We start from the raw sequence: 26,268 nt of genomic DNA, 5'->3' as shown, positions 1-26,268 counted from the left end.
TGTCCACAACAGGGAAGGTGCCTGTTCTCTAGGGAATGGGATCAATTCTTACCTGAGATATGCCAAGAAGCATTTCCACACAAATATACCAGAAACATTAACAGGCAATACAGCTTTCCACACTCACCTGTTAACAAGTTTGTTAGGCAATTCTAGCCCACTCCCACCCCCAAATAACTCCTTGGTAACTCACCAACTCCCCTTTACCTGCAGGGTGTTGTCCAGGTCTCCCTCAGCCTTCAGTTGGGACAATCCTGGCCATGCTACAGGAGCACTCCATGCTGTACACAATCCCTAGCTCTATCCTCTGAGAACCCAGCAGCTGGATTGCTAATGCTGAGAGACATGGATTGAGGTGGCTGGCAAGCCCTTTGCTTCCTGTCCAAAAGGTGGACAAAACTTATTCTACAACATTTCTGGTGAAAAAAGTAATTAGGAAAATTGTCATCATGTCAGTCAGATATTCCTCCATCACACTAAACTAAGACACTGCAAAATGGAGATGAATTCTCTCCCATGACAGCTGTTAACATACAAAGGCTGAAATCAGCCCCTACATTTTGCTGCCTGGTATGCATTCCAGATGCCACATGTTCTCATATCCCAGTAACACAAGAGGGTGAGACAGCAGCAGGGGAGCAGCCAGAGTATCCACCAACATTCCTCCCCTTCTTTTCAAAGATAGGCAGTTATATTAAAATTAAAAGCTTCTACTATAACATGCTCCTTGGGCTTTCACTCTTATTTAATTCTAGTTCAAAACACTTAAAGGTAACCATTTTTAAAGCCCCTTGCTCTTGTAGGGCTCCCATTTCCTGCTAAACCAACAGTAATGTCCACCCACACCCAACACAGCCTCACCTGGGCCTCTCTGGTTCAGCTTCCTCACTTCTGGTGAACTCGACAGGGCCCCACTTGGAACGCAACGGACTAAAATTCACGTGTCGCTCACAAAAAACTCTCCTACCAAAATATACCTGTTTCCAACCCAGCTGCTCCTGCAAAAGCTTCAGCAGAGCTCCAGGGCTGTGAGCACCTGGTTCAGCACGGAGGGCTCTGCACAGCACACAGAGCTCACGGGCACCGCTGCAGCACATGCGCCACAGAGACAACGGGACGGACTGATGGCAGTGAGTCACGGGGGTGACTGGGGCATCAGACACATTTTCAACACTTAACATGCATCCTAAACCCCCTGAAGTTTCTCAGCTGTAAGTACATTGAGCAATAAATCAAAGTTTTCTTCTCCATCTCCTCTTCTGCTATAAAATTCCATATTCATGTCACTACTGCAGAGCTATGACTGCTTTTCTGCATAGCCTATTAACTAACTAAGAATAAACTTCTAAATGTAAACCAATCGAAAATAAAATGAATAAAAACATAAAAACACAAGAACCAGTGAAAATTAAAATGTCAAAAACAAATATCAAAACCAAAGAAATTTATTTCCATCAACAAAAATACAGAATACAAAATGACACTGGTCCCATGGGCCCTCTGAACGTACTAAAGACAGGCACAGGCTGCTGCAACCCCAGCCAAAGCTGCCCTGCTAATTCATAAGGATCTCCATTTGCACCAGTCTTGCGTTCGTGTCCCCCGATGTTCTGTATGGGATCATCCCAGCAAACATTATCAGTGCCCGAGCTTGAGACTGAAGTTGCTAAAAATGAGAAAAACAAAGTACAGTTACTTTAGTATTGAAAAAAAAAGATACCACACAATACTCTTCAAACAAACACATGTAATCTTTGTATCTCAGAGCTGCTCTCCAGAAAAGGAGCCCCTGCATTTTGAAGAAAATCCAATTATTCCCTTTCCAACCATTAAAAGCATGTCATGTTACCCTTTTGCTTAAAAAATAATCCCATCTTATTTGAAAATACCTAAGAAAAAACATTTTCAGCAATGTGGGGCATTGTTGTGCCGCAGCAATCTTGTAATTTCTGCATGAACTGGGCTTTGCCAGGGCAATAGGATTCCTTCCCACCTTGCAAAACATAAAGTTGATCCTGTTGAAATGCAGCATTAATGTTCTCAAAGCAGAAGCACTAGAAACGAATCAGAGATGCTACGCACACCCGGAGATCTCCAGCATCACCCTGCAACATACCAACCTCCTCACAGGCTCTTCCTGCCAATAACACAACACAAGCAGAGGCACCAAGCCCACTCAGACCTCTGCCCAAAGCAGCCAAACTCCTCCTTGCACAGCAGAAGACAGAACAGCTGAAGGATTTCAGGAATAATTTGTTTCATTTGTTAAAACTGTTATTAAAGTAAAAGGAAAGTCATTCCAATAACGGGTAGGAGTCAAGAGAATACAGAAAACCCAAATCTTTGTAGAAAACTGTTCAGACTGCTTTGATTGCTAACAGGGGTTTCTTCTTAAATATTAAGCATCTCAAAATTACTGTACTGGAAGATCCAACTGTTCAAATCCTGCTTTCACCGACTGACTGCAGGGAAAGCCAAAGGTTTTTAGGTTGCTGTTGGTGTGTGGATGGTAAATCTGATAGCAGGAACTTGCAAACTGAGAAGTGACTGAAGCCGACTCCAAGAGGTTGGGAACTGTTATAACACCATCCCTGATGCCTCTTTGGCCAATTCCACCCCTTTTTCAGGGTGATGTTAAACCAGTCTGTTATTCGACAGCCACGGAGAAACTCTGGAGGCTGATAATGGAAAAGCTGTGAGAGTTTTCCCTAGACTGACCTAATTGCTAACATCTCCCAGGACAGTTTCCCTCCCAAGCTGTCAGTCACCACCTGACTGGCAACTTGACAAGGTGGCCTGGAAATCACTCATTCTGTTCCAGTCAGTGTTTCCCAGCCTGCTCCCAAATGTGTTAGACAGTGAGGCTGTGTAATCATGTCTGAGCTGCTGCCTTTCAGTGGAGGTCAAAACAGGTGGTAGATGAAAAAAAAAAAAAGCATGTCAAGGTGTCTGACTTTGGAGTTAAAAGTATTCAGAGGCAAAAACTCTCGCCATGACTAAGAAAGGTTGAGGAGGGGTGTGAGTTACTGTTCTCTTTACCTTTACAGTAGGAATGATACCAGAGCTGGTCTATTTTCAAAAATCAAAACAATACTTTGGGAAGAACAAACAGAGGTTTGCAGAGGTTAAGAGCAGCCTGGAGGTCTAGATGTTCTATTGGCTGTAATTACTTAATGAACACTACAGTCACTTGCAATTTTAAATAAGACCATAGATAATTTAAAAAAATTAATTCCATTCCATTCATGACCTAATTTTGCCAAGATAATGCCTTTGGGCTGCTCCAGAGAGTTCACCACCCCTGACTGGGGTGAGGAGCCTATGACATTGCTGTCATGCACTCACAGCATCTGGGTCAGGGCTGTCACCACAGCCACGGTTTCCAGGACTGCAGGCTGGGCTCCCTGCAATCTCTGCCTGAAATCTGACAAACTGGATCAGGCCAAGTGGGACAGGACTTTGTTCCCTTATTCCCAAAACTAATTAATTCTATACATAAAAGAAAAAACACCTAAAACACAGTTTGGGTGATTTCATTCTGAAATAAACACAATGCAGAAATGCCAGCTCTGACCCCAAACCTGTTCTTTTCTAGTCCACCTCCAAAGTGGGACAGGAGATGTTTTGCAGAGAGCATTACTGGGTTCAGGGGGGCTTCCAGCAGTACTACTCCCCTCCATCCTGCCCGTGCTGCCAGGTCCATGCTGTTCCTGCTGAAGTCTCACCCACAGCAGCAGGGTCCCACTCAGGGTGGTTGGCAGAGCAGTGCTTGGCACCAGAGGACAGATTCAAGGGCTCCCATTGCCTCTCTGGGGGACACTGCTCCCTGCTGTGGAGTGTAGAATAAGCCTCAGTTACAAACAGCAACTACCTTTTCTTCTGATGAACAGAGGGATCTGAATCTGCCTGTTCCAATGGATCTAAAGAAAAGCCAGGGATTTCAAAGAGCTGTTCAAGGGAAGGTAATTTTTCACTTGCATTGTCTACTGGGCAATGTGCCAAGACTGTTACAGCTTCTGAAAGGGTCTGATTTCCCCACAGATTTGCTTCCCCAGAGAATATGGAAAAGCTGCCCTTCTCCCAGGGAAGTTCAGGAGACAAATTCTTGTCATGCACAGCCTGCTGAAGCTCATGTCTGCCATCTCTGTCCAGGTGAATGAGATTTTGCTGAAGGAACAGCTCTCTCCTCACATCTGTAATGACCTCATTTCTTCACACCACTAAAATTGCCTCGGTTGCCTCCCAACTGAAACAATCTAAATTCCTGCTCCTGCAGTCTTGGAAGAAATTCATCAGGGTCATGCAGAGTGGTAGGTTTCTTCTCCTGCTAATCCTACATTTGCAGATTTATGCTCCCTTGTGACACTCCAGTCCCACAGCTGTTCTCTTATCCCCTCCCTGACAGCAGAGGCAATGGACACTTGTCCCCTCTGATGGCAAAGCTTGTACTGCACAGGGCAGCCAGAGATCAGTGACTCAAACCCTGTGCTCCCAGCATCACTGACACCCTGCTGCACAAGATCCCATCACAAGGCCTGGAGCTTGATTAACAAAATTTGAATCCTGAAATAAAGAAAACTTTCAAGTGTTTTTAGCAAGGTACAACATCAGTTCATCTCAACAACTGTGATAGCATGAGAGTGCAGAGCACATTTATGAAGTGGTGTGACACTGAGCACGTAGTGGATATGACACAATATCATGGTGGCCTCCTTCCACACAAACCTCTGCCAGCAAGGCTGCTAATCCCATCCCCAATCAGCCCACGGTATTCATCCTGAACTGACACCTGAACTGACAGCACCCCACCCCTATGGAGAGGGTAAATCCTTCTACATGAGGCATAAGACTGAAATCATAAAATCAAAACAACCAGCTCACTTGGAAAACAAGGAGCTAAGGCACTCTTTGCTCAGTGCCAACCTTCTGAAGACACACAGCAGGTAACAACAGATTGTGTCAGCCTGGGACTTCTTCACACATGCAGAGTTTAAGGTGGGAGAAGCCCAGGCAGTGTGCACCCTTCTCCATTCTGCTAATCTAGAGTACAAGCACCCTTGTGAGGCAGGATCCCTGCCTCGCAGGCTGTGCCCCAAGACAAAAGCTGTACCATTACCTAAGCCTTTTATTTTACTATGTAATTTAAAATGCTACTAAGACTTTTACCAATATTACAATTTACAGATCAAAGGCACTTCTGTAGCTGACTAAAGCCTGGAATAAAGCTGGCTATGGCCCAAGCTCATTTTTCACTCTCAAAAGGAGTTGATATTTATTTTCTAATATGTTAAGATAGGATGAATGGTTTGGCCTTGGTTTCAAGCTCCTGCAGCAGCTTTAACTTATTAAGAGTTACAAGACCAAAGCTGGCTGGAATTAAGCTGTGAACCCTTTTGCTCTACCCCACGTGTTAGCAGGTGAGTGCTCACAAATCTGGCTGTGCTATTTAAATGCTGCCTATTCTGCAGATTGCTGGAGGTGGAGGCTCCCATCAGTGGCTTGGGGAAATGCCTCTGCAGCAGCTGGAGCAGTGAAGTCAAACCTACTGCAGTCATGCATTTCAACAGCAGCCACACCAAGCACTGCTGCAAGCTGCAACAGCAGCCAGAGTGCTGCAAGCTGCCCGCTCCCTGCAGGGGCAGCAGAACAATGCTGGTGTTCACCAAGGGGATGTGCTCCAGCATCTTGGTGTTTCACCCAAGAACACTTGGAAAATGCTGGCCTGCATCACTACAGAAGCAAGCTGAGGGGAAGAGTCAAGGAAGGCCATTCTAGCAGAAATGGGCACTTACTCAAACGAAAGAAGTGGCAATCAAGTGCTTAAAAAGCAACAGCTCAGTTGTCAAGGCAGCAACATCACCATCCTAGAGACACTGCACTGCTCCCATTTGCTTTACTATCTAAGATTCCACTAAGAAGCAAAGTGGACACTTGTTTTCTCTTGCTAGGAGATGAATACAGATGTAATATCTCCATTAGCTCAATGTTATTTAAAGCAATATCATAGACTCAAGAATGGCTTAGGCTGAAAGAGACCTTAAAGATCATCCAGTTCCAACCTTTCTTTACAAAGCTGAAGGCATCAGAGACCAGCCTTGAGACTAAGTAACTGGACAAGCTCAATAAACCAGGACTCTAAGTAACTGAGCAAGCCAAAACCAAGGCCATTAGAGATTCCCAGTTATGTGAAGCCCAATCTCTTGAAACCAGCAGAACAGGATATAGGAAAACTTGTCAGACAGTGAGAATTATATTCTTACCGAATCTCTGTCTTCCATTACCCGCTGGGGTCTGGCAGGAGTGGTTGGGCTTGTGCCTTTCATCCTCTTATACTTGGTGAATAAAATATTCATGGTCGCAAGCAGGACCTCAGATAAATTGTGTTTGATCTACACGAAAAAGGGAGAAAAAAAGACACATTGCAGCAAAAGCAGGTTGACAGAACCATGAGTCTTACTATACAGATTCCTGTAACAGTCAGAGGTGTAATGGTTACCCCTGCTATGACTGCACCATCCAGCAGAAACTGCCCAGAGCTTTGAGACAGGCACGCCCAATGGCTGCACCTTCATGTTTTATAGCAGCAGGTCAGATAAAACCCAAAGCACCCAAATACACACAACCTCTGCCTAAAAAAGAAGTGTCACTCCAGTTAAAACAGTTCAAGAGCAGTGACAGCTTTCCACTATGCTTCATTTGCTAATACAGAAATCCAGTAATTCCTGTGATTTAGAGGGAAGGAAACAAACACCCTACAAATGCTTAGTGACCATTGAGAGCATGGAAGAACTAAGTTACCAGCAAGTTAAAAGTTTTCAATATTTTGAATTCTTGAATGAAACTCAGTAAGTTCAGGGAGACTCAGCTCTGCAGATACCTTCTTCAAAATGGAGACAGGATTTCTGGGTAGGGAATTCCAGTGCTCAAAAGAGCAGCATTAAAAAGAAAAAGTTGCAAGCCAAGAGTATACTTGTATGAAATCAAAATAATCTCATCCTTTTTCTCTGCTAAAGAATAAGAATGATGAGATGACAAGGTTTTAAGATCCTTTTAACAAAGCAAAAGGCTTTAGGAAGCTAAACCCAAGGCATGACTTACTTCATCGCTGAAATTCCGGAAGGCAGTGACTCTCTCCTTGACGCAATCTTGGCTAAGAGGTACAAGCTTCAGGCGCTCAATAATCTTCAAAAAGAAAAGCAGGAATCAGGACAGATAATCAGCATTCTATGTACCATATATTAATAAAGGGTGTTTTTGAAGTGTTAATGAAATGCTTCTGTTTCCATTCAAGAGAAATAATTTCATTGTCCTTTACTGGTTTATCTCCTCACTTTGTTAAGCAACAGGAATATTTTGTTCAATGTCTACAAAATAGCTCCAGGAAGATCATCCTGTTTATCAAGCAACAGGGAAGAAACACCTTTTAAAATTCCTGTAGCATTGCAGTCCCTTCTAACTCATTAAATAACATTTTTAAAGTGATGTTATTTGAGACATTCTGGGCTTTCAAGGGCATTAGGAAGGCTACACTTCAAACAGAACTCTTAAAACTTACATCAAAGGCCCTGTCAACGTGACCAGCGTGATATTCATCAAAAAATGTGATTAAGTCTAGCAGAAGGTAGAACGTGGAGTCAATGGATTTCTTTGCACTTATCCCCTGCGCTTTGTACCTGAAAGAAATTGTGTTACAATTTTATTGTGCAAAATGGCAACTGCTTATAACTGTGCCCTTGCAATTCTTGGAAGTGGAGACATCAAACTCAAGGAGAGAGGGCATTTAACAAAGGACAGCTTTCATTTTCCTTAACCTAGAGGCAGAATTTTCACAGGTTGTGGCTTTTTAAAAACACTGTTAATCACTTCCAATTTCGCAAATCCAGCATTTGTTTCCTTTAAAATGTTTACATTTCCCACATTCATGGGGAAACAGTGCCAGGCAGCAGAGACCCGCAAGGCAAGCTCTGTACCAGCATGTTTAACACGCTGTTTTACAGCAGACAATCCTCCAGCACAACTGCCTGCTTCAGGCAAGAAGTTAAGACTTAAGAGATGGATTGAGAGTTCCTGCACGCTCTCGGGAGCTACACTGGCTCTGGGATGAACTGGAGGGCTGCCTGCTCTCACTCCTAACTGCATGAGGGCACAAAGAAGCTGTTCTGCCTTTTTGTTGGGTGTCTCCCGTGCTCCAAAAGCATCACAAGAACACACAGGAGGAATTCTGCATCCCTACAGCACTGTCATGGGGACAGGACACATGGAAAAGCCCTGTCTTACATTTAACTGGCAAGAAGATGTGCTAGTCAGAATTGCTCTGGCTTTGCAATCACGCAGGTGTGCAGCTGTGAAGTGGCATTATTGCACAGCAGTATTTAGTGCTTTCAGACAGATAAAAGCATGTAGCACACCAAAAAAGCCCATTACAGCCTTTGCTGAAGCTTTAACTCAAGCCATAGATTTAATTCTCTTTAATGTCTGCCACCACATCAGTCTCTCACCAAGTCAATACGGCACCAATTTTCACTTGATCCCAGCCTGCCCAAATGAAGGAAAGGCTGACTAGAAGGAGTGACTGGCAAATGCCACTTGTCAAAAGAAGAAAGGCAAAGGCCTCTGACGGAAATCAATAAATTTCTGTATTTGTCTTCCCAATTTCAAAGTGACAGCAAGTGGGCTTGGTTTATTTTTATTCTCTTTGCAGCTCAATGGTTGATAAAAACCAGTAAGGCATTTCTCATAGGAATCCACATTTTGCTCCAGTAAAACACAGGAATTGTCCCTGGCAGTCACTGTGACAAGATGAACGATTTAAAAAAATCATGGGCACATTTTGCAGCTACAGCTTTTCAGAATCAGGTTATTCCTAACTTCTAGCTGCTAATGAATCTTGAGCACTGATGTCTCTCAAGCACAAACCCTAATTAGTATACAGACATGGCAAGGGACATTCCTTTCAGTTGCTTCCTTTCTTTCTGGACACCACACTGTACCTGGCATTAATATAACAGGCTGTGGAAACGAGGCCCACTGCTTGCATTAGCCATACACAGCTAATGTATGTAACTGTACACAGTTCATCTTAAATACTCCCTTTTTAGCTTCCATTAAAGCAGCAGTTTTCAGACAGCTCCTGAACTATTGTTACAACTCAGAATTACTGGGTTTGTAGCTCTCTCTTAATATTATTTCAAGCAAGTGAATTGCATGCAACAACTCAGCAACTGTTACAATATTTTGCTTTAAAAATAATAAAAACCATACAATTCACGGTATTTATTGCTCCTTAACAGATTCCATCTCCAGCTGGCAATCCTGATTCACCTACAGATAAAACTTCTTGTCAAATTTACCTGACCTGCCCCTGAAGATTTCTGGTTTCAGTACTACAAGCCATCACGAGCAGGACAGAGTAAATTCTGACCCCTTCTTTGTCTTTCTAAATATACTGCTGTGGATGCCACAGTCCAGCCTGCAGAAACAACACCAGGAACTAACACCCACAGCACTGACAGTGCCAGGTCATGCTGAGGTGAATCACCCAGTCCTGCCCTTACCTGAGTCTTACCTCTCAGCAATGGAATGGGCCATGTTCTTCAAACGCTCCTTGTTTGACTGGGGAGTGCTGATCTGGGGAACAACTGGACTGAGGAGCTTGTTCATCAGCTCTAAAACTTTGTCAGGGTTCTGTTGGCAGTAAAGTTACACAAATAAAAGGAGTATGAAGAAATGCGGTGTCTTAATCTCACTGAAAAAGCAGAAAAGTCTCATGCAGTGGTGCCTACTGCAAGCCCAGAGCCACCTCCCTCCCACAAAGAGTCAAAATCATATTAGCTACAAGCAACATAATGCTGCTGGGTCACAAGAAAAACCATTTCCCCCTAGTTTTTCTCTAAAACAGTGCTTATGGTTGTATCCACCTCTATTTCTAAAGGAAACAAAAGTACTCAGTATAAAGACCAACCATTTTAGACTTCAGCTCAACATCTATGAAATTGGAAGAGTACACTCCAGGTAAATAACTGCATAGACTGAATTAAATCATGTCCTAAATGTCCTAAATCAGAATCCCTGGAGTGCAATCCACCTGGGTGTGCTAACGAAAACATCTCTTCATGCAGCCTATAGCTCTGCTCTTCCAGCAGCAGAAATAAGTTGCTTGAACAAGGGCAATTCAATCTCTGAGATGAAATTTAACCTCCTAATCACAGGTAGAATGTTTGGAAGGAAAAAAGGTGAACCAAGTATATAAGGCAGCACACAAGACACATACCTTTGCAAGGTCATAGAGTTTTGCAGCTTCTTCAAACAATCCTTTATTTTCTGCTGCAGAAGCCACTTTGTTAATAATGGATTTTGTGTCACTTGTAAACTTGTCTATCACTCCAGGCTAAAGAGGCGAGACAAAAATGAAAGGAGAAAAGAGGAATCAGAAGGCTCAAACACTCCAGAATATTCTGTCAAGGCAATGAATATTTTACATGTTGGTTTAAGATTGGAATGGCCTGTACATTTCCATGGGAATGTGCAAAAGTGAGACATTAAAAATAGAATGAGCTCTTGCAAGAGGGACTCTCTCCTAAATGGAGTCAGCACCAAGACATGCTTGGTTTTTAATTCATTCAAAATGACCCAGATAAAATAACTCAAGAGTTTGAGCTGTTAATTGCTGATGACACAGAGAAGAAAACACAAAAGACTTCAGCACACGGCATTCCAAGGGCTCCAGGGATGCCGTTTGTTTATACTGGCATGGCAGTGAAATCTTACACAGAGAAATGAAAGGGCAATAAGAATTTTAGAACAAATAATTAACATGTAGAATAAGAGATCAAAAAGTCAAGAATATCTGGAAATTACTGTAGCTGAGGATGCAAAAATAAGACTATATCATCTAGAAGAATTTATTTTAAACTTAAAATTGTTGGTTTCACACAAAAGAAAGTCAACAAAACAACAAAACATTTGTAACAACAAAATATTTGTAAATTACGAAGTTACCTTGTTCTCTTGTATGTAATCTCACTGCTTTTGAAATGAGAAAATAAAGATATCTAAAAGCAATTCCTACCACTAATAACTTCACCCCTCTATTTTTGACAGCAGGATGAGCTCTAATCTTAAAATTAAGATGTAAATGATTCTTCAGTCTGCTTTACACAGAAATCTTCCAAAGTTGCCACAGCAAAACTTCATTGATCATCTAAAATTTTAATCATTTGTATGCACTCTCCTGTTTGCACGTAAAATCTTAAGGTTTCCTTTATCTTCTGACTGTGACATCTTACATTTTACTATTAGGAAACTGCTTTTACACTGGAAGTAAAATCCATCACATCTAAAAATGGCTGAACTTTGATCCAGTACTTACTCTCACCTGTGTGAAGGTCAGATCAGCAGTGGCTATGCTTGTGGTCTGTTAGCCCTTGCTCCTTTAATGACAAGGATTTTTCAAGGACTGCAATACATTTCTTCTGTGAGGTGAATGAGGATGTCATAAATCATTTTCACATGCACACCTCGGTTAACAGAACACCCTCACACACCCACCTAAACTAAACTCCATTTCCTGCTGGGAAGACGAAATTCTGACCTCACTAAAGTTACCTGATGCCATTTGTTTCCTCAGTTACACCAGCTGTCTAGAGGAACAGAGCCTGCCCTGCAGCTCCTGACCTGTCTTTTGTTAGGGCAAGTTACAGATTATTCTGTAAAAGGATCTCAAACTGGGAGAACTTGAATGTATTCAAACACAGTAATAATTTAGCTAGTAAAAAACAGAGAGAAGCCAAATAGCCTAATGACTACTTTGGAAATCATACATAGGTTGTACTTTTAATATAAAATATAACTTGTGAACTCACCTTCCTACTACCATCCTTTTCCAGCTTTCCAAGAATCATATCAAACTATATGCACATAGATGTAAAGTAAGAAAAAAAGAGGAAACAAAAATAGAGAGATTAATTGCACATATTTCAGAAACATTTATTAAGTACAAAGACACAGTAATGGAATGAAAAACAGTAACCAATATAAAAAGTATTGTTAACTAAACAACAGGCAAAAAGATATGATTAAATGTCTTAAACGTAAGGCCATTGCAAGATCTTCTCTTATCTGGGTCTGCAACAGGCAGAAAGAGTAAGCAACTCTAAGACTGTCCTGACTAATAAAGATTTTAAAGAAGAAATGAATTTCAGTTTAACTGAGGAAGGCAAAACATGGCCAAACGCACCTCTCGGCTTTCAATTACTATTTCACTAACACAACGCAAGAACATATTCTCTCCTTGGCTGTCCTTCTCGTTCCTATAAAATAAAGAGAGGGAGAAAGGTACTCCTGTTTCTGAGAACTTTCCAGATAAGAACAATAAAGCAGTAATAACTAGGAGAATATCTAAAGACATCTATTAGCTCGTACCTGAGAAAGTAAAAGTACTGCAGAGCTTCCCTTGGATCTGTTGATTCAAACTTACGGGTGTAAAGCATCAAAAGCCGCACAAAATTTAAACGTCTGACACCAGGAGGGTCACCAGCTTCATGGCTTACTGCAACGTCAGAAACAGCACTGTCAGAGAATCTAATGCCAGGAAAATGCTGATCTTCATCTCAAATTAGTCAGAACCACGACCCATAGCTCTAATGCAACTGAAACAATTAACTTCCATGAAATTGTTCTGATAAATCTTTGATTAATCACACAGACCTGCAGTTTCTAGAGGGTACTCTGAGGGCTAAGAGAATATTCCTTTACTGTAAAGTAAATAGGACTTACATAGCTGTGCACTCTGCCCAGATGCTTTCAGAAGCAATTTTAACTCAAACAGGACCAAAGCCACATGAACAGCGTGACAGCGCAAGCGCTCTGTCCGGAACAGAAAGGCAATGGCAGCTTCAAACTGTGCCGTCAAGAACAACACTTGGAAGTAGAGGAACGGTGGCTGGTTCACGGCAAAATGTGATTCACCTGAAAAAAAACACAACACGTAGCATTTTCATATCATTTTTGTGATTTTGCAGTCAGAGATGACTGACAGTGTATGCTTCCTGTCACAGTGCATCATTACTGTTTATCAGGTGCCAGCCAAAAGAAACACAGTGCACAAAACTAATTCCTAACCACACATCAGCAGCTCATCTACAACTGTGCCACTGCCGATTTATAACGAAGGACCACAGCATAAAGACATATTCAAAAAGTGAAACAGAATAAACAGTTACTCAGAAAAGTTCCCTTATTCTTTTCAGACAACAAACCATCAACTCTGACCAACTGTGATAGATTCTCTAAAGACCACAACTTTTTGTCTTCATTTATACTTATGACAAGTGGTACAAATAATGTTAAGAACCTGGATTTTCCTACTCAGTGACACCAAGAGTAGCCAATTATATTTATTTTCCACACATTTTATCTCACACACATTATCTGAGTGTGAGTGATACTACAAACTAGAAGGCAATGGAGCATCAAATTTAGTATGTCTTGGACAGTTCCAAGTGACTTAATTTTGGTTGACTAGAAGACAATTACAGGAAAATGTATTCTGTGGATGTTCTTAAAACCTTCTTAAATGGAAGGAACTGTGACTTGGGTCCCCAGAAATTGGCTTGAAATACTAATTTAAGGGAAAAGATAAAGACCAGATCCACACAGTGGAAAAGCTTGGAAATACACGCCTACATTAGCTAGTGACTGCTTTTCTGTTCTTTATTTCCAAAGCTGGAAGTTCTGCTAAAGGACTTTTGCATATTTATGGTGAGAGAAAGCAACCCACACTTAATGGATAAAGGAGAAACAGCAGCAGTGTTGCTCACAGATGAATATTAACTCTCTGGATTGCTGGGAAAACACGGGACTCATTCATCATGTCTTACTGAAATCTGCCACGACTCCAGGGAAGCAGACTGTCCATGGAGAGAAGATGCCTGTCACTAGTGGAGAGCTGCAGGGTTATTGTGCAATCTGGGGTTTGTGTAATAACAACTGGAAAGTGTCCTCAGCAGAAAAGCAGAGCCCCGAGTAAGACAGCACCCTGTGCTTCCTCACCATAGTCTTCCAGCAGCTGCTTCTGGAACTGTGATAACGTTAGCCGGTCCTGGGGGGAGCTCGCGCCGCCATCATCAAAACACACCTGGTTCAGCTAAAAAGCACATCCAAAAAAGAGAAGCACAGATATTTCTCCTTGCACAAGCAATGCACTTACAAGAGATTCATGCCATCTGAGCCCCTTCTAGGGTTTGACCGACTGACTAGAAACTGCATCTGGTCACAACATCAGCTCCATCCACTGCTGGGAAGCAAAGACCTCTAAGGCAGCAACAGCTGAAATCCATGCAGATATAACCCCAGGGTTCTGTATCCATCCACAGCAGCAAACTCTGACACTGGGACTCTGAACACTCTCAAGCAGCATTTTTTGCCACAAATACAATAGTAACAAATACATAATTCTACCACCCTTTTTCTGATAAAGAGGAGAAACAAGTACCAATTAGTATCTATCATGCCCTTGCCAAAACTGTAAGGACTTCAGAGACAATGACAGCATTCTCTCTGGTGAACTCACACTGACATTTCAGACATCCAGGAAGGAGAATTCAAAGATTCCTCACTGTAGCAAGCTGATATTGTTTGCAAAACAGGTGACAAAGATCAGTGTCAAATAAAGAACATGACACTTCCAAAGACAACTGTACCCAAACTAACACCTGATAGCACAGAGGGTAACAGAGCAGCCCTGGGATTCAGGTTTCCAGCCCTGCACTATTTTCAAGGTCAGGTCACATGCACTACATTGATGCAAAACACCAGATCTAGAAGCAGGAAGGGTAGCAGAGCAGTGGAGAAATGTGGCACCGTTTAGATCTGTTCTTACAAAAAGAAAAACCAAACACCATCATCCCAACACCAAACTTACTTTTAGCCACAGATAATCTTCTGTTTTATCAGCAACTTCACTCTGGTTGTCTGTAATGTCACAACGGCCAATAATACAATAAACAGCCCTTTTGTAGGGGTCAGTGTTATTCCTCAGAGCCCGTCTGTAATGAAGACGCAGTTTATTTTCTGTGGCAGGAGACAGTCTAAGGAAAAGAAGAGATTGAAGGAAAAGACATGAAACCCATTTTCCCTACATGAGGAAACCTGGATACAAATGAATGTAAATAGGTGTATATCCACAGCAAAGTCATAATAACAGTAAGCACTGGCCAATATTTCTTGCATTTCCAGTTCATATCTGAAGGTAAAAATTTTGCACACATTAATTTAAACACATAAATAAAGTTATGGGGGATCATCTTCAAATGCCCACTGCAGGGAAAGAATCCACATACGACAGTCTCTTTAGGGGTACAATAATACCGTGGCAGATGAGCTATTTTTGTCTGACTCTGCTATTACATCATTTCAGAAAAAGAGAGCTCACAACATCTTTGTAAGTCTTTGTTAGTCACTAACAAGTGAGTAGGTCATTATACCATGAGGTCTTTCAGGAGAGACACTTTCATCATTATTAAACACTGTCATAATGTTCTTTGTCATTGTTTTTTTTTCTTGCAACCCCTCTTGTTGAGAATTTTACAGAATTTAATCAATAAAGTGTTCTAGACTAAGGCATTGTTTGTCAAATCCGTAGGCAGAGCACTTTTTCATAGCTGTAATAAAAACAAAAAAAATCTATTATGTTGCATCTCAAAAGTGTTTATAATGAAAACAGTGACAGTACCTTCAACAAGGTTTCTGCAACAACCTTGATACAATGAGCACTCCTAGATACTCTCTACAAAACAGGCTGATTTACAGAAGAATACCATGGCATGCCATACTTGGTAAAAGGCACTTGGATTGTTATCCTTTCAGTTTATTTTGTTAGCTTGGTTAGTTATTTTTTATGCTTAACCACTTTGCAACCACATCAGCAGCAGTTTGGCCAATGGCCTCTGTCCAGTGCTGGACAGCAAAAACTGGAAGAGGAGAATAAACACAAGAAAGATGTGAGAGTGAGGCCTCTAAAGGCCCCTAACAAACACTGCTTGCTTTTCCTGTGTGGCATTCTTATGAAAACAGGTGTAGTAAAAAGTGTTCCCCAAAGGAAATTCAGCTAAAATAAGCAACAGGGGAAATAAAAAGAAACAGGACTCAAGACAGCAGATTAAATCTGATCTATTGTATGCCATATCCCACTGTTACACTGGGCTTATCCTTTTGTCAAAAGTACAGTTACACCACACTGTATTCTTTTTGAAATGTAAATTTTTGAATATTTTCAATCAACTCTTTCCCTGTTGAGATTTCTCAACTTCAAAGCCACAAATTAAAATATGCAAACTTCTACATGTAATTTAGGTAGGTAATACAAACCTCAGGCAACCACCACCACCAGAGGAGACCTGAGCTCTTTGTATTTCTACCAAACCATTGATAATTTCACTACTCCACAGCAATTCCCACCCCTCACAAAGATCCTTCCTAGTTGCCAATTACCTTCTGTCTTTACTGTGCATGTACTCCTGGAACCAGGTTTTGAACTCTCCCAGCTGGTGCTGAGCCCGTTTCACCACGTGCATGGCTGCAGTCAGATCTCCACAGCGCATGCAGTAGTAAATCAGTGCCCACACAGGATGGCCCTCCACCTCACCGTCCTGAAAAGAAAGTAGTACATTCTTTATTTTTTCTTAAAAGCGACATATTTGAATGATTCTTCTTTATCCTTTGCCTGATTCATTATTTCTGCCCTTATACCCACACTCATATTGGTAAAAAATTCTGTTTGTTACAGAAGCCAGAAGTCATGAGGGTTAAGTCATGGCAAAGCCGTGCACATCTCAGCAGTGATAGGTGTGATTCTCTTCTGCTTGCCCAGATTTCAGTTCTGAGGGAGGTTCTGAGAATCCCAGAAATAGCATATGATATCCTCCCCACACAGGAGATTGATCTGGATTAGGCCACCGAGGTATTAAAAACATTTTCACTGAAAGATATCCAACTAATCACTGATCTCGGCAGGTAAGGAGAGACAGCTAGACTTAGCTGTGCGTGCTCCAATGTTCTAATTTATTATTTCTTCACTTAGCTTTTATATCTAATTTTTCAACCTGGAGTGCCTATCTGATTATGTTGTAGATGCACAGCTATGCACATTTTATTACATGCAGGTAAGAAAGGTTTTATTCAGATTCCTAAATAAAAGGCCCAGGCTAATTCATATGAATTCATTACACATTTGGTGATGGTTTCACCATCTTATAATAAATGCAAAAAAAGAGAAAAAGCAAAACAGGGAGATTAAGTTACTGCTTTTTTGAACCATCATAATGCATTTCAATTCTTGCCTGTTGATTTCTAAGATGATGACCAGAAGACACCATAATTTCTAGAATCAGAACTCAAGCTACTGAGCACCCAACCATGCTTTGGGACTAGGTCTGAACTCCAGAGTGATTTTGCCTGCCATCTTCCATTTTCCTAGTGAAAAATTCTAGAGGAGTAAGAGCCTGCTACCCTAAAAGCAGCTTAAACAATAGAAAAGCCACCGGAGGCTGCCCTGGTTCCCCCTCTGCAGGGGGTGAACAGATCTGTGCTCTTATTCGAGCTCCGAGGCTGACAGTGCTGCCCCTACCTGCAGACCAGGGACTGCTGCAGGGAGTTTGATGTTCAGGAAGCTGCGGACCAGCTGGTAGGTGCCTGGGACTCCACCCAGCTGCGCCTGGTGCAAGTTCCCAAAGACTGTCACAAAAGTGTAATTTTTGTAACTGAAACACAACACAAGCAAAACAAACATGAACAGACTGAGACACACCTGCCACAAAAACATCCACTGCCCTTCAGATCCGACAGAACTAACAATTTAAAGCAAATTAACTCGATGTTTGAACATAATTATTACAACAGAATGAGGCACAAACCTTGGTCAGTCTGGGAAGATCCTTGTATTTAGCAGTCTCAGAAGACACCAGGTTTGGAGTCTGTGGTGGACTGCTCCAGGTTCAGCTCTCAATTATGAAGTTCCTCTTATTAGATTCTCGTAGTACTAAGTTAAACTCAAATATATTAACTGGCAAAAAGCCTTTCCACCCTAATACTTTAACTCTTTAATCTTATCATGGAAGAACAGCTAAATACCACAGATGTGTTTGTCTCTCCTCCCTGCCCTATGGAAAAATATCAGCCTCAGGGCTATGGACTTACCAGAAGAAAATCCCAGAGAAAAAAGGAATTTAGGGAAATAATTGGTAAAGGCAGCTTTAAGAAAATGTTTTAAACTAACCCATCAAAGCATTTAATCAAGGCAAATCAATTTAACAAATACTCGTGTTTAGAAGCAAGAGTCTCAAAAATTTGTACACTGAAGGAAGATCTAAGTAAGCAGCATCAATAAATGACATTAAGTTCTTTTTGTTTCTCTGCAGCACATTAGACTTGTGTGCCATCAGAAATCTGAAAGACTATATAAGCAGGTATCAGAGTATCTCGATAACTAGAATTATGGCTGAGGCAAGTGCATGTTCCTCAGGGCTTAAGATCAGAGTTGTTCCAAAGGATCTAATGTATGAACAGCTGTGAGTGGCATTACATCTCTTCCATATATGAGTGAGGGGCTGGTGAGGCACGGCAGCACTCTAGCATTAGCCAATTCCCACCAGGGAAGAAAAGCTATGAAGCAAGGCACAGGGCTTAGGCAAGGTTTCAAAAAAAACCAACAAAAACCAAGCCTGAGAGGCCCAATCTCCACAGCTGGAAGCACTGGGAAAGTACTACACATAACTAACTCCTAACTTCAGCTAGCAGTAATGGCACTGTGAACATTTAGCAAGTTGGATATGTGGCAAATCAGGTGAAGAGTCACTGGTTCATTGCACTCTGCTGAGACTGAGGAACTGGGAACAGAAGATCCTTCCAATGTGTCAGCTCCTCTGTGCACAGGAAGCAGCTGCCACCACTCCTGGGTGACACTGAGTGCTGATGGGGTGTGACAACCAACTGCCAGGGCCAAGGAGAGGCTGTGCCAGGTGAAAGCATCTCTTCCCACAGTGCTGTGTCAGAGCACAGTGCTGTCCGTGCTCCGATGCAATCTGTGTCCCTAACAAATGCCCACATACTACCCTGCAGATACTGCTTGCACAGGCTGGAAGAGCCTGCTGGCATCACACTGCAGCTCCTAGAAAAGTGACACTGCAATATCCATCCACATGTGCAGAGAACGGGCATTTGGCTTTGGGCAGCTTCACACCCTGCAGCTCTCTGAGAACTCTATCAGTCAAGGAGCTTAGGCCCCCATGGTACTTGCTAATACACACAGCAAACCACTTTGTCTGAAAATCACTGCTGCATGTCTCAACTTCTGCTTCTTCACATTTTCCAAAAACTTTTCAGTGAAGAAATGGCATGATCAGAACTTGACTCACTGCACCAGGTTTGTTCCCATGCCATCCTCACAGGCTGCTGACAGCAACCAGCAATCAGAAAGGGAGCATTTAGAAAAGAGGATGTTCTTTTGCAGAAGAGAAACAGATCACTTTCCTCAAGTGAAAAACCTCCACATTATCACCATACATATACAGAATATTTATAAGCAACATAGAAGAAAGAATAAAAGTCTTTGCATCTTCTAAACAATCTCCCCATGGATTCAAGGCCTTTTAAACTAGAACACTGTTAAACTAGAACAGTTTTTTATTTAAGTTGCTGCTTTAAGCCCTGCACAATAAAAGACAGGCAGGAGACATATGTGTGAGCAGCAAGAGGTAGCTGACTCTAAGTGCACTACAAAATCATTCTGGCTTCTTATTGGGGAACTCTATCAGTGTGTACTCAGAGCACCCATCTCACCTTTCCTCCAGGTAGTGCAGAGCGTGCCTCACGAACTCCATGCGCACCTCCATGTTGGTCCTGACTTTCAGGGCGTCGCTGGCAGGGACCAGGGTGACGTCGGTCATTTGTTTCACCATGGCCCACATCTCTGAGATGTTCTGTAAAAAGGCATTCCATGCCTCAGCAATTAGTACAGAGATGAACAAGCAACACTGTTCTGAGCTACATCGTGTTTTGATGCTTAAGAAAAGCATAAGAACACAAGAGTAATTCATGTCAGTTTAGATTTATAATGGAGACACTGGACACAGTCATGAAGGTAAGCTGCTTCTGTCCAACAGAATTCAAATTTTACAGGCTTTTTTGCATAATTCTTGTGCAAGAAGATGGCCATAAATGTTGTACCTGCAATTGTTCCCAAAAATTGACAACTATTTCCAAAACTAGGCTGGGTACTTGGTACTCAGTCTCATTTCTAGTTCACACTTCCCACTCAATATACATCAGCTTTCCATGTAAGCAATGGCTCTGGCTGCTGTTGGAAAGCTGTGTGATCAGCTGTGATAAGAAGCACTAAAAGGACACTGATCACTTGGACAAAGGCTCAGTGATAAATAAAGGTTGAAAACCATCCAGATCTGCGTATTCACAAGGACAAGATCGCATCAGTGTTTACAGGACTAGGGCATCCCTGCTGAAATGGCAAAATACTGAGAACTAACAGCACTGTTCACTTGGGCAAGGGCAGCTCTTTGATCTCAGTGCTTCAAAGCAGCAAGAACACTGGAACTCCCTGTGCTGTCCCTTGCAAAACAAACAGAGCTGTTCAGAGTGAAGATGCACATCTGTAATTCAGATCCAACTGAAGGGTTTGCCTCTCAGCTTCTGAGCAGCTTTTTGCTCTCCCCATTTGCACAGTTTTTTCACAGCTTGACCCTGCTGCAGTATTCTCCTCCAGGCATTTCTCCAAGGTTTGTGCATTTGTTTTCTTTTTTAGGGTGGATCAAGGCAACACAATTAAAGGAACAGAAGAAAAGGAAAGCAGGCAGATCATTGATATAAAGTCAATCCTAGGGGTTTTATGATTTGCTATGAGAGCCTATTTTGGCTCTAGTAGAGTCTGATTGAAGACCCTTTACCCCCAACTAAATACCTTCAAAGGACATTAAGAGACCACATTTTGTAAACCAAACAAAACAGAATCTATTTAAAGTTAAAAGAAATTTTTCCCTCAACAGTTTATTTGGTTTGTTTCTTCCTCACTGTGTTAAGAAATTTTCACCATGACCAACTTCACCGCAGGTGGGGCCTGCTGTACTGGAGAAAATTCTGGATTTGCCTCTGTGTTTTCTGTGGAGCCAAGCAATTTTTTTTGGCAATATCAGTATTTTTCCCCCTGATGTCAGCAGGCTGTTAATCACAGCCTGAAAACAGCTTAAATACATTTCCTTATGTTAACTTACTGGCAGTACCTTATCATCCAGACCTGCAGTAGCAGCACAGAGGTCCACCAGGTTAGGCTGCAGATGTCCATTCACTATCTTCTCATTATAAATATAAATCTAGAACATAATTAAAATAAGCATGCTTAACAATACATATTATGCTCCATTCCATCCTCAGCCACAGCAGCAAAATCTAAATCAGGCTTCAAAACCAGTGTTCCCAGCAAGTCCCTCTCCTTCTCTCCCACATCAGTCACTTTCAACCCCACGGTAGAGGAATGGGCATCAGCATCACCCAAGCTTGCACACCACCTCAAAGCCCCAGGCCTGCCCCAAGGCCAGCAGCAGCCCAGCTGTTCAGGGGTTTGGAACGGCAGAACACTGTGCTGAATGCCCTGTTAGACTAACTGCAGCTAATTGCTGAAGGACAAAGATTCAGAAGTGACCTGACAAACGGATGGCTGTGATATTCCCCTGCATGGCAGCCTCCTACCTGCTGATGTGAAACAAACAGGATTTTGCTGGTTTGTGGCAGTATTCAGGGAAATCTGAGACAGGGAAATGAACAGAAATCTGACCTTTCAGAGCCTGCCCTTAAACATATACACACACCTCCCAGTTTTAACTCTTGATCTTAACTGAGCTTTGTCTACTATTGTTTATTCTACTCTCTGTCCAAAGACCTCCCACTATGTCCAAAAATAATAATCCTCAATACTAGAAAGGCAACGCCACTGTTCTTCAACTCCATTTGGCACGCAGCACTACTACAGCACGCCCAGGGTGCAGACAAGATGTAGAGCTCAGGACTGCAAACAGAATGCAGCACCAGTGAAACGTGTCTGTGGATGTCACCGTGCTCCCGTGAGACAGTCTGAACTATCAACGAAGAACAATTAATCACTTCACTGTAATTAAAACACATTTCATGGCTGCTGATAAACAGAAGCAGCATGGATCTCCAGCTCTCCTGCCTGACCTCCAGGTCTCCCAACTCCCCACTGAAGCCACAGGAGCCCCCTCACAGACTGCTGACACTGGGTTATTCTTGAACTGCAGCAGGCTGACATAAGGACACCTGAGCCAGGCCAGCTTCTCTGGAGCCCTTGTTGGGAGCACGCAGTGACTGCACCAAGTGCTTTGGCAGCAGAAGCCTGGCCACAACCACCACATTTCCAGGGCACACTGCGGCAGTCTGTGTACAGCCTGTGACCCTGACAAGGGCCCCCTGGCCACGGTGACTCCACAGCTACCCCAGAGCCAGGAGTGCTGGAGAGACTGGGCTTCCCAGACCCAAAAAGCAGCAAGGAGAAACACTGATGGCTTCAAAGCACAGACAGTTATGCTTTAAAGAAGACATTTACTGTGGGTATATTACAGTAGATATTAACTAAATTTACAAACTGTTAAGAGCCACTAAATCAAATGTACACTTTATCAGCACAACCATGAACCTTTTGCTACCAGTTTCTTCCCAGCTACCATAACTGAATGCAGATGTAGGAAAACAGATGCAGAAGCTGCTCTCTGCCTCAGTGCAGACTGAGCCAAAGCACACAATAACAATAATTGTGTGCAAATTAAGCAAAATCGTTTCACATATTCCATTTTGAAAAATCAAGTCCTTTCTTTCATTTTGTTCTCAACAGTGCTGGTAAACAGATAATCTCAAATAACAACAGTAACAAATTGGTTATGTAAAGGTTTATCAGTTTTCCCTGAAAATTTTCCGAGGGAGTCTAATGCTACCAGACATAATAATTCATAGCTGATGCACTAAAGCTTCTCATAACCAATGTCATTAAAATAGGATATAATTCAACAAACATCAAGATTAACACTTCAGCATATTTTTGCCTACACATATACATGAGAAAAATTATCTTCCACATATGAAAATAAAGGGAATATAAAGCCTTCATTTGTAAATAATTATGCGTTGACACAAATCCTAAAAAAAACTGCTTCCAAAAAATTAAAATAATTTCAGTTTACTGAACAAGCATAAATGCTTTCTACAGTCATATATGGTGCTCGGGATCTCTTTTTGACAAAAAATATCCTGTAGCAAACAGGTGAGTATGCTCCTAAAAACTTCAAGATTTATGTGTTTGTCAATAGCATCTTATCTCTAGGCAGATATTTTCATGTTTTACCTACCATATTTTCTTTTACACTAAGCTCCAGTCTTTATCTTTCCTGTCTCTCTCCATGCAGAACACAGTGTTTAATGAAGTTTTTTCACTTCCACTCACCTGACGAGCATATGCCATCTCCACACTGTCCATGGAGCTGCGACCTGGAGGACCCACCTCCCCGACATAGCTGGGCTGTTGAATGAGAAGCAAATAGGATGATATGAAGTACAGAATTACCACCATGCACTTTACCAATATATCTGCTCCTAAAGAACAGCAAAACCATGTTCCTGACAGAACTAAAACCAGGGGTTTGAACCATCAACAGAGAAAAATGCAGTCGCACTGCAATACCCCATTATCTTCACAATATAGCTTAAACTTTCTAAAGGGACAGAAATCCTCCTTATTCAGCGCACAAACCAACCATTAGCTCTCTAGAATTAGGACATCAGCGTCTCTTGGTAGCACCTTATAATTTTAATTCTTTGCTTTTGTTTCTTGAAAGGTTGCTTCTTGTCAATGTCTCGCTGTGAGGCATCTACTCTGAACCTCCATCACAGCAAGGATATAGAATTCAACAGACGAGCTCAAATAGATCCAATCTGGCAGATCTGATACTCCAGTTTTGTCCCAGTACCATGATATAGACATAAAATAGGACTGCAGCATTCAATTGTGTGCTGGAAAGTGCCCCACTGCTGGTCTGCTGCAAGAGGAAGTATGCTGGCAATATCCTGACCTGAAAAAAAATAGTCTTTTTACCCACAGAGACTATGCCAGGACTGAGATATTTTGAGCCTAGAGCAGGGAGAGACAGCCAATGGAATCATGGCATACAAAATTCATACTCTTATAAAACTCATCATACAACATGCCACAATAATATATTGGTGCATAAAGCAATTTTAAGTATTTACTCCAAGGCACAGGTATGTTCTCAGTACAGCCACCACTGAACATACATGTTCAATACTCTGGAAGAAAGAATACTCTGAGCAATGCTCTCTGCCATTTCCTGTTTTCTAAAAGAATGTAATTCTTCATTTCAGCATCAGCACTGCAAGTCTTGAGTTTGAAAAATAAAGTACAATCATTTTAAAGACAGATGCCTTTGAGATAAACAGTCCTTTAATATCAGCTGCTTCAGAAGCCATGCTGGTCTGAAGATCAAAGCAAGACAAGCTCAGTTCAGAAGCATAATATTTATTATGAAGCCAACTGACATAGTTGGGGCAAGCAAAAAGGAACAGACAAGCTTTCAGCATAGCAAGGTTTTCAAGCTTGTTACCATATAACTCAAGGCCATGGATATTCATCTTAACTGGAATCAGTAATTTTTTCCGAGAAAGGGCAGGTACATCTGCAGAGTTTAAAAATTAAGCTTTTTACCATCAAAGTCAGTTACAACCGGCTGCACATCCTCATTAGCTGTTACAGGGCACCTAAGCAATATGGTCAAACAGCTTTACTGCTTCTTACACTGGTTACCCAGAATGTCAGTACTTTACAGTGCAGACAGGATCACCTCCAAGAACTGCTAAAGGATGTGCTCTAGTCTTGCCTGGAAGAATTCACTTAAATGTGACCAACTTGCTGCCTGTACAAACAACATAAAGCCCAAATGCAATAGGAAAATCATTGTTTTCACTTCCAGTTTAATCAGCTTTAGAGTTCAGCTTTGCTGACACCTGTCAGACTGCAGCACGGCAGGAGCAATGTTCCTGCCATGACCTGGCTCGTGTGGATTTCCGGAAGAGATCCAGAAATGGACAGCTTTTCTCCAGATGGTGCCATCATTCAACTTCTTGTTTCAAATGAGGATGAAATACTGGCAGAGTCTTCAAGAGAATCTTGCTTTTTTTTGGAACTGTATCCCAATTTCAAATTGAAATAACACAAACAAATGAACTTCCAGATATGTTACTGATCAGTTTTGCACTGAACATTCTCTCCGTTATTCCCAAATTAATTTTCTTTTGGTATTAGTTTAACCTGGAATATCTTCTACCGGGTAAGACCTCTCTTACACTCATGAGCATGTGTCCTTACAAAGACAACTACTACTCACTGTCCCAGTCCAGGAGTTTTGATCAGTAAAGTGTTCACAAGTTAAAATTTAAAAACAAAAAAGTTACACAATTGGAATGGCCAAGAAACTGTTCTGCATTGGCTGGGAACTTATACATGAAGATAAGGGCACTGACCTCTATCAAGAAATTATAAGAGCTTTGTGATATCTGTAGTTACAGGTTTCTGCACAGCATACAACAGTTGATTACAGAATTAAAAATACTCAGCAGTGTTTGTCCCTAATATAATGAAATAGAAATGAATGAAGGTACCAAGGATGAACCTGAACAATCCTTTAAAATGGCTGAAATTAGTTTATTACTTCATTAATTTCTCACTAATAATGCTATTTAAATAATGTTTAACCTGATTACAAAATCAGGCAGGTGCATTTAGACCTCAGGCTCTATAAAAATGCCTTACAAAAAACCCAAAAGCAATTTCACTTTTCTTTCTGCAACTGAACTTACACTAAAAATATTCTTCACAGTTCCTCTTAGTGGGTACTGATATTCAGAAGCATCTGCATTTTTCTTTCATTGCCAAATCATCTGACACAAATTCCTTTAAACCCACCTAAAACCCGACAAATTCTTTGTTCTAAAGAACAAAGAAACTGTTAAAGCAGGTTTCCTGGGAAACAGACACCATGGCAGAAATAGAGCTTTGCAGCCCTTCCCTGCGCCGCGCCAGATAAAATGCAGAGTTATTTTAAGAAATGCTAAATTATGGACGTTGTCATTAATTACTGATGAGGTTTCACCTCCTAAATCAAGTGAAGACCAGTACATAGTGAC

At 41.7% G+C, this 26,268-nt stretch overlaps 1 protein-coding gene across 7 annotated transcripts in view; it reads right to left on the bottom strand.

The window, feature by feature from the left end:
- Positions 1–1,427: 1,427 nt before the first annotated feature.
- Positions 1,428–26,268, bottom strand: part of NUP93 (nucleoporin 93) — a 78,761-nt gene continuing 53,920 nt past the window's right edge. For 5 of the 7 annotated variants that reach the window (XM_038147984.1, XM_038147985.1, XM_038147983.1 and 2 more), the window contains 17 exons: positions 23,516–23,590; positions 21,288–21,377; positions 19,834–19,973; positions 17,624–17,756; positions 16,489–16,646; positions 14,921–15,086; positions 14,050–14,143; positions 12,775–12,966; positions 12,421–12,547; positions 12,236–12,308; positions 11,862–11,906; positions 10,271–10,387; positions 9,566–9,684; positions 7,556–7,673; positions 7,099–7,182; positions 6,261–6,389; positions 1,428–1,666 (listed from right to left, as the gene is read on the bottom strand). In XM_038147984.1, coding sequence (XP_038003912.1) covers positions 1,556–1,666; positions 6,261–6,389; positions 7,099–7,182; positions 7,556–7,673; positions 9,566–9,684; positions 10,271–10,387; positions 11,862–11,906; positions 12,236–12,308; positions 12,421–12,547; positions 12,775–12,966; positions 14,050–14,143; positions 14,921–15,086; positions 16,489–16,646; positions 17,624–17,756; positions 19,834–19,973; positions 21,288–21,377; positions 23,516–23,590 — 1,971 coding nt within the window. In that variant the 3' untranslated portion in view covers positions 1,428–1,555. Of the gene's footprint in view, positions 1,667–3,581; positions 3,830–6,260; positions 6,390–7,098; positions 7,183–7,555; positions 7,674–9,554; positions 9,685–10,270; positions 10,388–11,861; positions 11,907–12,235; positions 12,309–12,420; positions 12,548–12,774; positions 12,967–14,049; positions 14,144–14,920; positions 15,087–16,488; positions 16,647–17,623; positions 17,757–19,833; positions 19,974–21,287; positions 21,378–23,515; positions 23,591–26,268 lie in introns of those variants that run through there. The other 2 variants (XR_005258247.1, XM_038147988.1) reach the window with 2 other exon arrangements.

This window comes from Motacilla alba, chromosome 11 (assembly GCF_015832195.1).
Source record: "Motacilla alba alba isolate MOTALB_02 chromosome 11, Motacilla_alba_V1.0_pri, whole genome shotgun sequence".
NCBI classification, from domain to species: domain Eukaryota; kingdom Metazoa; phylum Chordata; class Aves; order Passeriformes; family Motacillidae; genus Motacilla; species Motacilla alba.
This window is presented reverse-complemented; position numbering and strand designations above follow the sequence as displayed.